The 12,727-nt window shown below is 43.3% G+C and overlaps 1 protein-coding gene across 1 annotated transcript; it reads left to right on the top strand.

Moving 5' to 3' along the window:
• The first annotated feature begins 986 nt into the window (after positions 1-986).
• On the top strand, positions 987-7,391 carry cbx4 (chromobox homolog 4 (Pc class homolog, Drosophila)). Its single transcript, XM_060844505.1, has 5 exons — positions 987-1,270; positions 1,382-1,425; positions 1,764-1,829; positions 4,276-4,342; positions 5,235-7,391. Exons 1-5 carry the CDS (start codon positions 1,202-1,204, stop codon positions 6,609-6,611), a joined length of 1,623 nt encoding a protein of 540 aa, XP_060700488.1. The 5' UTR covers positions 987-1,201; the 3' UTR covers positions 6,612-7,391.
• The last annotated feature ends 5,336 nt before the right edge of the window (positions 7,392-12,727 follow it).

A 12,727-nucleotide genomic window follows, 5' to 3' on the forward strand; every position in this document is an offset into this window, starting at 1 on the left:
TCGAACTTAATACCCACACAAGGCTTCTGTTTACCTTTTATAACTAACCGTCCAGCGATTGTTTAAAAAAAACAGTCGATGCACATTGACTGATGGTTCTCATATTTACTCAAATACACCCGCAGACAGCAAAACAAAACTTGTTCCCGCGGTATTGTGTCCTGTGTTGAATACTGGCAGAGTTACAGCTTCAAATTGGCAATGCCCTACTAGAAGGAGCCATGGTTGCTCATTGAATGAGGAAGAGTATTGTCTGCTGGTTCCAATGGTTCTATCATGTAAGACTCTACCACAGTGGAAAGCACTAAATTACAAGCCACTGAGACAAATGAACATTGACTAACAATGTATCACGGTGCCATGATCATTACTGTTGCCATGACCGTGCATTATATCGGTTCAATGTAATGGTGGGGGCTGTGTGTGGGTGGGTGTGGGGGGGAATACAAGCTGACTCACGGTACTGTGTACTTCGCAAAATGTATGCACAATAAAGGGCGAACGTAGCATCTCCAGTTATTGGGTCGTAGGGACAAATTAAATAAAATAGTGACGCGCTTTGATGTCTGTCAGAAACGAAGCAGGTTTCTCAAAGAACGCAAGACATTGCCAGCCCGATGCATAGCCAATTAGAAGAGGACACGAAAGACATTTGCACATCGTACTGGAACAAAACTGTGAGCCCGGGGAATTACATTGTTTAGATGCGAGGCAACAGTCCCAATGAGGAGGGAGAGGGACAGGGATGAGGAGAAGCACCATTTTCTGATGTTCATTTTCATGTCGTTCTGCCTTAATTTGGAAAAACAGAATTTATCTTTCTGCTATTACCATACAAGGCTGCGTCTTGCCCGTATTTGGTGCTGTAGTTAGATTCTCCGACCTCAGGCGGGGCTGAGCTGATTGACAGCTCCAGCTCCTGACGCCACAGCGTTGTATTGCCTGCGTTTCTGCGTTGCCGGTTCTGCTGCAGAGAGAGAGGGAGGGAGAGAGAGAGAGAGAGGAAGGGAGAACGATCTGTGACTACGGAGTCTAGAACGGAGGGGACAGGAAAAAGCCCGCCCGGAAAGGGTGCCAAGAAGAGAAACAAGAAGAGCGAGAGGAAAGCCGCGACTGCCCACAGCGGGAGTGCTCCCTTCCGGGTGAAGCGAGCTGCAGTTAGCAGAGGTCAAGCGGCGTCCGTCTAGCTCTTCGCATCGCTATGGAGCTACCAGCCGCAGGGGAGCACGTATTTGCTGTGGAAAGCATCGAGAAAAAGCGGATCAGGAAGGTAAATGGGACTGACTGGAGCCCACCTCCGCACTAATCCCTCCAGGTTATTGATCAGGAATAGTGCTGTCTCTGCTGTTCAGTGACGAACGCTGTCTTTATTTCTCCGCAGGGAAAAGTCGAATACCTGGTGAAATGGAGGGGATGGTCTCCCAAGTGAGTCCCATTTTTGTTTTGCATTTTTAAAAATATTAAACATAAAATACAGTATCCAAACGTCTGCATGGCTGGAAGAATCATGTGGGACTCAAATCAATTCCCTTCTGACAAATGCCATCAGTGAATTGTTAGTAGTTAAACCAATATAACAAAAAAAAATGGCCAATGAGAGTCCTGGAATGTCTTAATGGACTGTGAAAGATATGATAGTGTGTGTGAATGGAGTGAAAATGGCCTCCCCTGCACACTGCTTGAATAGCAGCACTAGTTCGTTTTAATTTTCCGCTTGTGTATTTGGAGAGATTTTAAGTGAACCGCTGGTGTCTTCTCCGTAGATACAACACGTGGGAGCCAGAGGAGAACATCCTGGACCCTCGGCTGCTCCTGGCTTTCCAGCACAGGTAAAGAAAAACCAGAGAGGTCGAAATAACTCTGCCACTAGTCTGCCCATACATGCACACACATACAGACACCTACACACAAACACAAAAACGACCACCAAAGAATAAGTAAAGCTGAAAGCTCCGAGCTTGTGAAAGTAGAGGGGCTGCGCAGTTTCGAAATGAAACCCCAGATTAGAAGACGGCAGTGTTTCGGTGCAGATGTGGTCTCACCCACTGCCTGACTTCCCGAGATCTATTCTGAGAGCGGTTTAGCAAAAGTCAGTCCACGCTGAAATATGTTACCGTAAAGGGGAAGGGGTGGGAGATCGTTAATCAGCTGGTAACGTTATACTTCGAAAAGCCAGTATTTCCTGAAGTCATTGCTGAAGTTTCAACTGGGCAAAGAGATTAGATAAGAAATTAAGATATATTGGCGCAATAGATATGAGAATATAAAAGTTTGTAAAAGCTGCCTTTTAATCACAGCTGCAATAGTGATGTGACTACCGCTGCCATGTTCCAGATCGTAGCTAGATGGTGCATTTATCTTCGAAGTGAGACTCGTGTAGGGTGGTTCTGGGCTGTCAGACTACACAATATCCTTCTGACCATGATCTCCAGTGTTCCTGTTTCTAATGGCCACACCACACTCCTGTTCCTTGGTACACCTGCTAATGGCGCAAGTACCATTTTAAAGGGGCAATGTTGCTGTTAACTAACGCTGCAATCTGAAAAAAAAGGACACGGCGGGTTACGTATCTATTTTAATTAGTTACACGATAATCGATCCGACTGGTGAGTAGCTCACGGGGTTGCCATAGCTGCCTGCAATCATGTGAATAAATACAGTGGAGTCATGCTGCGTGTAACAGTGTGGGAGGGACAAAAAGTTGCTTATAACTAGATCTTAATGGAACAAAAATAATTAGACTAATAATTAAGTCAACAGCACATTTTTTTAAAAAGAGGCTTATATGTATATATATTTGACTATAGGCGAAGCTAATACACGTTCTCTTTGTTTAAATTGAATTAAAGAGGCGACAGCACACCAGGAGGGCCAACGATTGAAATTGCAGTTTATTCTTTTCACCTGCTGCCAGTTACAAGTCGGCTGCAGTTATTCAAAATGAGCCAATCAGTAACTTTTGCATATTTTGACTGAGTTACAGGAGCATACTAATGAACATAAAGCCCATGAGAAATCATAATGCTTTGTATAGAAAATAACTTTAATAATAATGGTGCCCTCTTTCCATGAAACAATCACCAAAGTATCACTGTACTTGTTGCCTTCAAGGCCTCTGTGTAGTTGTAAGGCAGTAGTCTAATTTCAGTTACTTCAACAGCACAATTTCACACAGAGATTTTATACGTTGCATTCCAGTCTTATGCAGAATCAAAACAATGATCAAAATCTATTGATGCATTTTGGGCTTAACTGCATACTGCACATATTTAACTCATTTAACAATATGCCAAATACATGAACTATTGGAAGAAATGTTTATAAACTATCCAAGGGAACCAAGGAAAACAGAGTGAGCTGTTCACTCCGCTCATTAAATGTTCTTTTAAAATGTGTGTTTTAAGTGATAATAAAAGAACAACTATTAGAAAGCTGACAGCAGGTGGACATATTGTGTGCTATTCTGTGGTTGAAGTAGCCCTAACATTATTTTATGAAACCTGAGTGAACTTTCAGAAAGTATTCTCAGAAGAACTGACATTTAGTATGCAGTTATGCATGTAAAATCTGGAAATAAGTACAGTAAGACAAAAGATAAACTGGAAAATGAGCAGTAAATGAGAAGTGTTGGTTTTCTTTTACTTGTGCATGTGTAGAAACAAGAATGGCTGTTTAGCATATATAGACTTGTTAGATCACACAGGGCCCAGATTTACCATCTCTAAATAATATTCACCTAAAATGTCCCCTCACTGAAATTTTATGAAGAATTAATATTGTTATAACTTATTGGGCAGATATTTTAATGTTTTATGTGAACTCATTTAATTGGACATAATTTGTAAGTCAGGAACTTGCCCCTTTGTCACAAGAAAATTGTGAAGTTTTACTCATGTATTCTATAATGCCATAGCATTGATGTGTACCATGACAATTTAATCTGAAGAAGTATAATGAATCCAAAATGTTAACTCTGCTTTGTCTCTGCAGATGCTGCCAGACCTGCTGAGTTTTTCCAGCCATTTCTGACATTGTATCTATTCAGTCAGTTGCAAATGTAAACATTTAATTAAAAATCTCTGAGCACCTAGCAACTGTTTCAATTAAAACTGTTTTGCATTATGTTAGGATGTTGTAAGTTGCATGCAAAGTATAGCACAACCAAACACATCAGGTCTTTTCAAGAGTGAGAATAGAAAACATTTGTAAACTGATTATGAAATTAATTTTTGCAAGTAATGTTAAGGCTGACCATTGTATTACCTATGACTTCAGGGAAAGGCAAGAACAATCAATGGGCTATCGTAAACGAGGACCCAAACCAAAACACCTACTAGTTCAGGTAATATCATCTATCTAATGCTCATTTGTTTGTGTTATATATGAACCAGACCAAACCAATCCTGCACAAATTTCCTGGCTCTATATAATCAAAATGATTCAGTTTCAGAAATATATTCTTGGCCAAACCTTATGCTTACTTAGAGCAAGCAACTATGTAAATATCAGTGCAACATTATAAAGTGATGTTGACACAGAACCTTGAGTGCAAGCAATTAGGTCCTTGAAAGGTATAAATATATTCAGGGAAGCAAATGGAGATTTGAGTACAAGTTATCCAGATGTACTTTATTTTAACAATACTAATGTTTGGCAATAGAATCTTAAATCGTTAATGTTTCAAATTTGCAATCTGCAGTCACTGAATATTGTAAAATATATCTAAAAAGATCAGGTACAAGTTCATTTATTCAGATTCATTAATAAACAAAGAATCCAAAAGCAGTGGTTATTTAAGGCAAGCTGATGTTGATTACTGCAAGACCACTGGTACTTACAAATGAATAGATTAGTAACATGACTAGTTGTCATCTAGTGCTTTGAAACAATGAGCAAGAAGGCACCAATGATTGAGACATGATGCAGATTCCTCCTTAATAAGGAGAGCACATTGATGGCGGAATGGACCTTGATGGCCATTTGCCTGTCCTCTAAGACTTGAAGTTGGACCTCTTAGACCAGGGAAGTGAAACAAGTAGGAAGGTGCAAATCTAAGTCTCTGCAGCTTGAGCTTTGGTGCTGAGGTAGAGTCATAGAGATGTACAGCTTTAATTTCATTGACCAGTGCAGAGCTGGTCTACATATCTAAATTGTAGCCTTGTTTTATAGTTAATTGATTATAGACTTCTTACCAGAATTTGAATCTCAAATAATACTCTATTCTCTATTTCCAGCTACCAGCTTTTGCTCGACGTTCAAATGTTCCTTCTCAGCTGCAGGACACTTATCTGGAAGAAGAAAGGTCCAAAAGTGATATCCTGCAGCAACCTATTAAACGCCAGTATCAACTAAATAGTAAAAAGCTTCACCAGTATAAACCCTATAACACCGAGGAACAGCGACAACACCAAGCTACTAAACATTATTATCAGCTTAACAGCAAAAAGCATCACCATTATCAACCGGACATCATGTACCCAAACCAACAAGCCGACTCTCACAGGAGCGAAACTGAAGGGAATCAGGAGCAACATCAAAGTATTCAGGAGCATGAAACGCTGCGCAGCGGAGCCAAAAATGGAAATAGTTCCCAATCTGAAGGCATGGAAAAGCCTGAAATGAAGGAAATGGATTCGAGATCCGGGACGGGGCCAGCACTAGCCAAGGAAAGTGTGAAAAGCAATGGCATGAACGGTAGAATGAAAATAGTAAAAAACAAAAATAAAAACGGTAGGATTGTAATAGTCATGAGCAAGTATATGGATAATGGGCTCCAGTCGGCGAAGGATAAACACGGTAAGAACGGGGACGGAGGGAATGAGTCAGTGACAAGCAAGACTGGAGACCGCGAGCTGTGGATAGTTAAAAATGGACATGGGAAAGCTGTGCCGGCGGAGGAAAGAGGAGACAAGTTGGAGGCTGACAATGTGGCCAATGGGTGGCCTGAGACGGCCAAGACTCGCAATGTAAACAAAGAGTCTGAGGCCGAGAAGAATGGTTACATTAGGACTTTGGTGGTTAAAGACGCGGCAGCTGCAGCTCAAAATAAAAACGGGGAGGTAGCCGGCCGAGAAAGTGACGAGGTAGCAAGTGGGAAAGAGGTGAGAAGTCCAAAGGGACAACGTCCCTCGGAGCAGTGTGAACAACCAACTCCATTGCGATGGGCCTGTGATTCGGAGGTTTCCAAAAGGGATGGGTTATACTCCAAACTCCCCAAGTCCAGGAAACGCTATCTGTCAGAACCCATCGTGGACAGAGAGGCCAAAAAGCCGCCGACGTGTAGAAGCATTAGCGTGCCGGGCAGCGCCGTCCAGCTGGAACAGGATGATCTCATTGAGCTGCAGGCGGTCGATAGTTATCAGAATGAGGGAATTGATGGGACTTTGGACTCAAATCCCGAGCAGCCAATCGATCTGAGCTGTGTAAAGTCCAGGCCTGAGCCTCAGAAGGCGACGACACAGCAGACGGAGGTTGAGGGAAAAGAGGAAACGGCAAAGGGGGAGCAACAATATCCTTGGACTGGCCTCAAGCCTTACCTGGGGAATCTGATTATCACAGATGTCACAGCGAACTGCCTCACTGTCACTTTTAAAGAATATGTAACGGTGTGAAGGAAACGTAAGGCCAATTTAGAAACCGTATAGAATGAATGCAGAAATCCTGAGAGTGAATGCACTCTTTAACCCAAATCTCCATTCTTTTCATTGAAAGGTTCAAATGTATGCAATTTTATTTATAAGCGGGCACATTAAATATGTAGACGTAAATATGTGTCTGCAGTTAGACTGGGCTAACCAGGAATAAAGGGCAACGATAGAAAATATCGCTTCCTTAAATCTGGATTTTTAATTTTTTAAAAGCAAAATCTTAAATAAATAAAACCACAATATGGATGTTTGATACATTGTTTCAATTTTTAATCCAATGTCAAATATAATTAATATTTGTGATAATATGTGTGCTATCTACATGTGCAGACTCTGTATTTCCTGTCTGTTTGATATTTCCGAAACTGGCGAGCTTGTGCTGCTATGATAGAATTGTATTTTTTTTGTGCTTGAATGTAAATATGTGAAAACGCCTTTAAAGCACCATATTCGCTGTTGCAGTGAGGCGACAGTCAATAAGATAATGGGAGAATGTTGATATTCTTTTTTTAATCTCCGGGACGCCATTTTTGATGTGGCGTTTCTTATTTACCAACTGAACAGTGAATAGAAATTCTATGAAACAAGACTGAGTCATATTCTTAATTTGTGCCGCGCAATGTAGAAGTCAATATACTGTCATGGCGAAGCTCTTCTCTCGAAGGATTCTGGTGCTGTTAGTGAGTAAATGAAAATGATGAAACTATGGAGCTTCCTTTGAAATCTTACTGCCGATATTTTAAAGTAGCATTTTATTAAAGTAAGTCATACTGCGTGTAACTGTGGTTACCAGCTGGCGTCATTTCTCGGAAACCACAGTTTGATATGTGTCACATTGACAAACTGTGCAGATTAAAATAGTCGAGGAGGCAACATCCTGTGACTTGAGATGAAATAACTGTACATCAAAGTCACATTGCTCCTCAGGCCTCTGACCCAGGAATGCTGCTTCGTAGAATGTACCACCAAAGTGGCTGTTCCCATTGGCGGATCTCTTCGGGCGTTTCTCTAGAAATGTAGTTATTTGAAACTCATAAAATGCTAAACAAAACGACCGTTTGTCCAACCGCTCCTGAAACGATCTTTCAGCCAAGACAGCTCGTTCATACTCGAATTATAAATGCAAAGCCAAGGGCAGGAGGTTTTTGCTTTTATAAACGTTGATCGTAGACTTTCAAGCGACATATGCCAACTGAAGTCTGTGTTATAGGTTAGACTGGCTCGAAAGATATCTCTCAGTGTGGGAATGTCTTAGGGCTGGGCAAGTGGAAGAGTAAATTTTGTAAAAGCCATATCTAAAAGAGGACGTGTGTTTTCGGTAAATGAAATACTGGCGCAGTTTCTGTACACAGAGTGTGTGGTTTTGACGTCAGGTACGTTGTGAACTGTTGTTTAAGCCTTCAAAATGAGGATACGTTTAGAAACCCCGAATTTAGTCCGGGAGAGAAAAGTAAGCGAGATATCTGGAGTCAAATTCATCCCAAGAAGAGCTGCCCATCAAGCCCAGTAACTAACCCGGAAAGGTTTAGGAGACGAATATACAGATAACGTCCAAGCACTCGGTATTGGTCAGTGATCTCAAGCTGCTCCTGTCATGTCGGTGTTGAGCGATTCGGTCGGTTCCCGAGTCCTCTCACCAGCTGTTTAACTGTTCAATCGGCTGATTTTCTTGTGCCTCATGACGCCGGGGGCTCGGAATCCAAGTAACTGAGCTAGCCGTACCATGGACGAGCAACAGGAATTATACCAGCATCCTTTACCGAAAGCCTGCATGACTTTTACCATTCCTATTTGGAAATTCCTTAGTCTGGCTGTTTTAATAAGTGGTAAGTCTGTCCTTAGAAGTGTTCTTTCGAGGAAGAGAATGCCCGTTCCGTATCAGAGAAATGGACAATACCCCCATTGAGTTCCGCAGTGCTTTGGGAAGGAGGTGTGATACTGGATTTCCACATTCTGAATGAGACCAATGGCACTTTCTACCAAAACCAATGTAAACTATGAAGGAAAAAACGAATAGGCAAGACACAACCAAAACATCAGTAACCAATGCCTACTAATGTTGGACAGCCTGATCCCACCCCCAAGATACCAAGATCCTGCATATTCTGACACATCTTCTATCCTGGTTTGAACTTTGTGAATCACAGCATTTACAAAAGGCTTCTTTTTAGTGATGATGCTTCGTTGACAGATCAATCCTAAACCTGAACACCGACGTGACACGTCAGCTTGAGATAACTGACCATTACCGAGTGCATGGACGTTATCTGTATATTCGACTTCTAAGAATCTATGGCGGGGGTTCTGCCATGCCAGAAGACAACAACTCGAATTGGAAACATCATCAACAGAAGAGACATCATCCTTCACAATCAGTGCTCCTTTGGAAAACCGAATACTGTACATGTTTGATAATGGCGCAGCTTGAAGCATGTTGTAAGACTAGCTTGAAGCATGTACGTATCTTTGAGTCCCGCCTTTATTGAACCTCAGTCCAGCACATCCTGTGTACGAGGCTTGCTTTTGAAGCCCGGTTATGAAGCTGCAGATCTAATAATCTGTGTATCTGAATCAAAATGTTTCAGGCAATTGCCACTACCTTTTCATGGGCGGTTCAGGATGAGGAATAAATGCTGGTCCAGCCAACTACACCCATATATACCGTGAAAGATTTTTTATCAAGTCGTTTGTATGTTTCATGTTCGGGGTATAGTATTAATGAGCTTACAACAGTGTGAGGTCTACATCAATCTGCGCTTCTCAACAATTGGCTCCAGCTACGGTTATCTGGGATGTTGCTGCACATTTAAAGCTCCTAACTACCTCGACTCGGTACTTGGTTTATGGCTAAAACGAAAATCCACTGAATGCTTCTATTAGATTCCATCTGTAGATTCCAATTGGTGCCGTGGGCTGGAACTGGTGAAGACATTATCGTCCAATTGGTGTGCCTCATTCCTCATTCATTTAATGCATCGAGCTTGAAAAGTCAGAGGTGCTTTTGTTGTTGGAGGGGAATGGGGGAAATCGGGGCTGGTTTCAGGCCAGAGGGGACGGAATGTTCAGTGCCCATGGGGATAGCTCAGTTAATAGCCAAGGTTCCATTTGAGCAGAAAGCTCACAATGTGAGCTAAAACCGAAACAACTGCCAGCGTTCCCCTTCTTGTACCAAGGTCGATCACGGGACGTCTCTCGTGTTCGGGAAATGTAGGTTCGACATTTCCCAGTAGTTCATGAGTAATTCAACCGTAATTCCAGAGCGAGGTGAGATCATGAGGCACCGCAAAACTCTCATCTCTCATGAGATCGTCTTTCAAGCACAGCCCTTTGTGTGAATGTTCGAGATTGTGTTTCTCTGACTAGTGCTTATACCTCATGCTATTGAAATTTTCGCTGGAAGTGTGTGTGTCGTGTTTGAATAAGCTCGGAAACATTTAAATCACTTCCCAAAGACTGTAATTGCAGTTTCTATAATGGAAATGAAACGACACAATTTTCATATTCTCAAGGTACATCCAGCCCTATCTGTACAAGTTCAATGTGACGAGCAGTGAGAGCCAATCTTACAAACAAATACAAGGCTCTATGACCACAGTGTTGCTGCTGCCTTTGGAATGCAGTTTGAACTCACATCCAAATTGGTACAGAGCAGCACTCCTTAATTTACCGGAGTTCGCTCCCTTCAATTTTTCACCAATAAATTGGATCCAAGGAACATATTGGAAAACTAGGAGCTTGATTTTTTTTTGCCAAATCCAGACTTTGAAGCCCAAGGTCAGAGTCGGGCACTCTGCAGGAGGGAGGGGTTGGCGTTGTGGACAAGAGACTGCGGCTGGTTTGGTATCTGCCTGTGCTATGCTCAGTCAGGTTATGTATCCCTTAAGGAATCGTTTCATGGTCATGTTCTGAGGACGATCGGCCCACCCGAGGTCAATCCGGCCGCGCGGTGAAACCCAGAGGAAGGGTCTGTTCGTGTGTGTTATTTGGGTGAAGAAGGTTCGCCACACCTACTGCTGGTCCGGTTGAAACCCCGGGGTTTAACCCTAGGACACAGGGTTCGCATCAGTACCCGACCCCATGACCAAACCCCCTCACCCCCATCCCCCGCATACAAACACTGCTGCACCAGGAAACAATTTCGGTCTCAGCCCAGAGATCTTTCCGGTGTCGCCTCTCGCCTGAGATCCGAGTGCTGTCACAGTTCGTACAAAAGATTCTCTCTCCACAGATGCTGTCAGACCTGCTGAGTTTCTCCAGCATTTTCTATGCTTGATCCAGATTCCTAGCATCCGCAGTGTTGGGCTTTGATTAGGGTGTTGTCAGTATTTGGGAAGGGGACGGGAGGGGATGAACATTCCCGAAAGCAGTTTTCTGGGCAATCCCATAGCCCTGTTGATTACGCCAGTTGTGGTAACGGAGGGCGATAGGGCTCGGAAAATCGTGCACCCTCCACACTTTGGCGCGGGCCTTACCAGAGAGCTGTAAGTGCAAGTGACACCAGGAGCAGGAGCTGGGCTGGCGGCTTCGCTCCCTGCTGACCACAACAGTCTCCGCTTCGCTCACTACCTGGGTGCTCATGTTCCCACTCTCCAAACGGCTAGAGAATCCAGGCAGCCGTTCAGCCCATCTAATCCGTCCCATTGGCACTCCCCGCATCTCGACGGATAGCAAATTCATTTCCACTCGATGTCTCAAAGCAACACTCCCTGCAAGATTCCCCTCTCATTTTTAACTAAAATTGCGACCTTATGTAACCCTGGGTGTGACCTGGTGTCCCACGTTCTCCCTTTCTGTATAAATTAACAAATAAAATGTATCTTCCCTCGAACTTTCCCACGGGTGGCCAGTCCCTTGGTGCAAGGACACTCAGAAACAACTCGTGTTTCTAGCTCAGATATTGAAAAGGCTGACATTGTGTGTGCGTGTCCCGCGGGCAGGATAAAAAATTCCTGTTGTGAAGCCTCTGCCGTGGCATTCTTGCGCCAAGATCCTTCTTTCCCTACAACCTAAAGGAAAGCGAAGACAAACCTGAAATCCTCCCAGTTCCTGCTGTTTTGGGGGAGCCACCTCAGCGCTTTGCTGAGCTGCTTTATTGAAATGTGCCCAACCCTGACATCACTCTGCCCATGACCACCGTTCACACACACAAAAAAAGGCGACCTTCCGTGGGCACGGAATAACTTCGCTGCCGATGGCCCTGTTGCTCAGACCCGGGCTGTGTTTGAAGGTCGGTCGCCATATTCTGGTCTGTAGGTGTCTGCCTGCAGCTGTGACTCCAGAACAGGAGAGCTTCCACATCAGGGAGCGCCTCAACTGTTTAACTATATTCCGGACTCAATCTTTCTTACCTGACTATTAAAATTAATGAGCCGATTTTTTTTTTCCCCAGCAAGGATCTACTTTGCTGTTTGTGTAATAGTGGAATTCTATTTTCCTGGCTGCAACTAAAGCCGCTTACCAGCACGAATTCCAACACACTGGAACAATGGCCGACCCGCTCTCTCCGCAGTTTGCTGCGATTTCCATTTATAGTCATTTACTGCGGCTGTAAACTTATTTAATATTTCCCTTCTCTGGCACATTATACGCTGGAAATATGGACCCTTGTCCTTAAAAACCTCCCCGCTGTTACCGTGCCTTCGCGAGGTGGCTGTAAAATAATCAGAATTAACGCTCTGAGCGTGTACGGTTGGTTTGTCCTAAGTTAAAAATAGTAAAGCTTTACTGGGCGATTTAGGTTTTGAAATATTTATCCTCGATTCTTTCATGTTATATACCGTTCCTTCTCAGACACAATGAACGTTTCACGTTTAATTTATTGATTAAATACAAATGCAAATGGTCGTAAACAATGCTGCGGCAAAGCTCCCAGCTGCTTCTTAATGAGAGATCTGCTCTGTTCCCCCAAAGAGAAGTCACCCATAAACCGAACCCCCAGAACAAATCGGAGCCGAGGGACAAACAGGGAACGAATCCCTGGGCCAGCAATTGTGCTTTCCAAAGTCACGGTCATTCCCATTTGACTTGACATCACCACGATCCGGACATGATTGAGTTCATATGACATCTTAATGCCAAAG

This window comes from Hemiscyllium ocellatum, chromosome 25, assembly GCF_020745735.1.
Source record: "Hemiscyllium ocellatum isolate sHemOce1 chromosome 25, sHemOce1.pat.X.cur, whole genome shotgun sequence".
NCBI lineage: Eukaryota > Metazoa > Chordata > Chondrichthyes > Orectolobiformes > Hemiscylliidae > Hemiscyllium > Hemiscyllium ocellatum.

Coding starts and splice junctions, on each gene's coding strand:
- cbx4 (XM_060844505.1), top strand. CDS start 1,202: ATGGAGCTACCAGCCGCAGGGGAGCACGTATTTGCTGTGGAAAGCATC. Junction 1,271..1,381: donor AGAAAAAGCGGATCAGGAAG/GTAAATGGGACT, acceptor ATTTCTCCGCAG/GGAAAAGTCGAATACCTGGT. Junction 1,830..4,275: donor CTCCTGGCTTTCCAGCACAG/GTAAAGAAAAAC, acceptor CTATGACTTCAG/GGAAAGGCAAGAACAATCAA.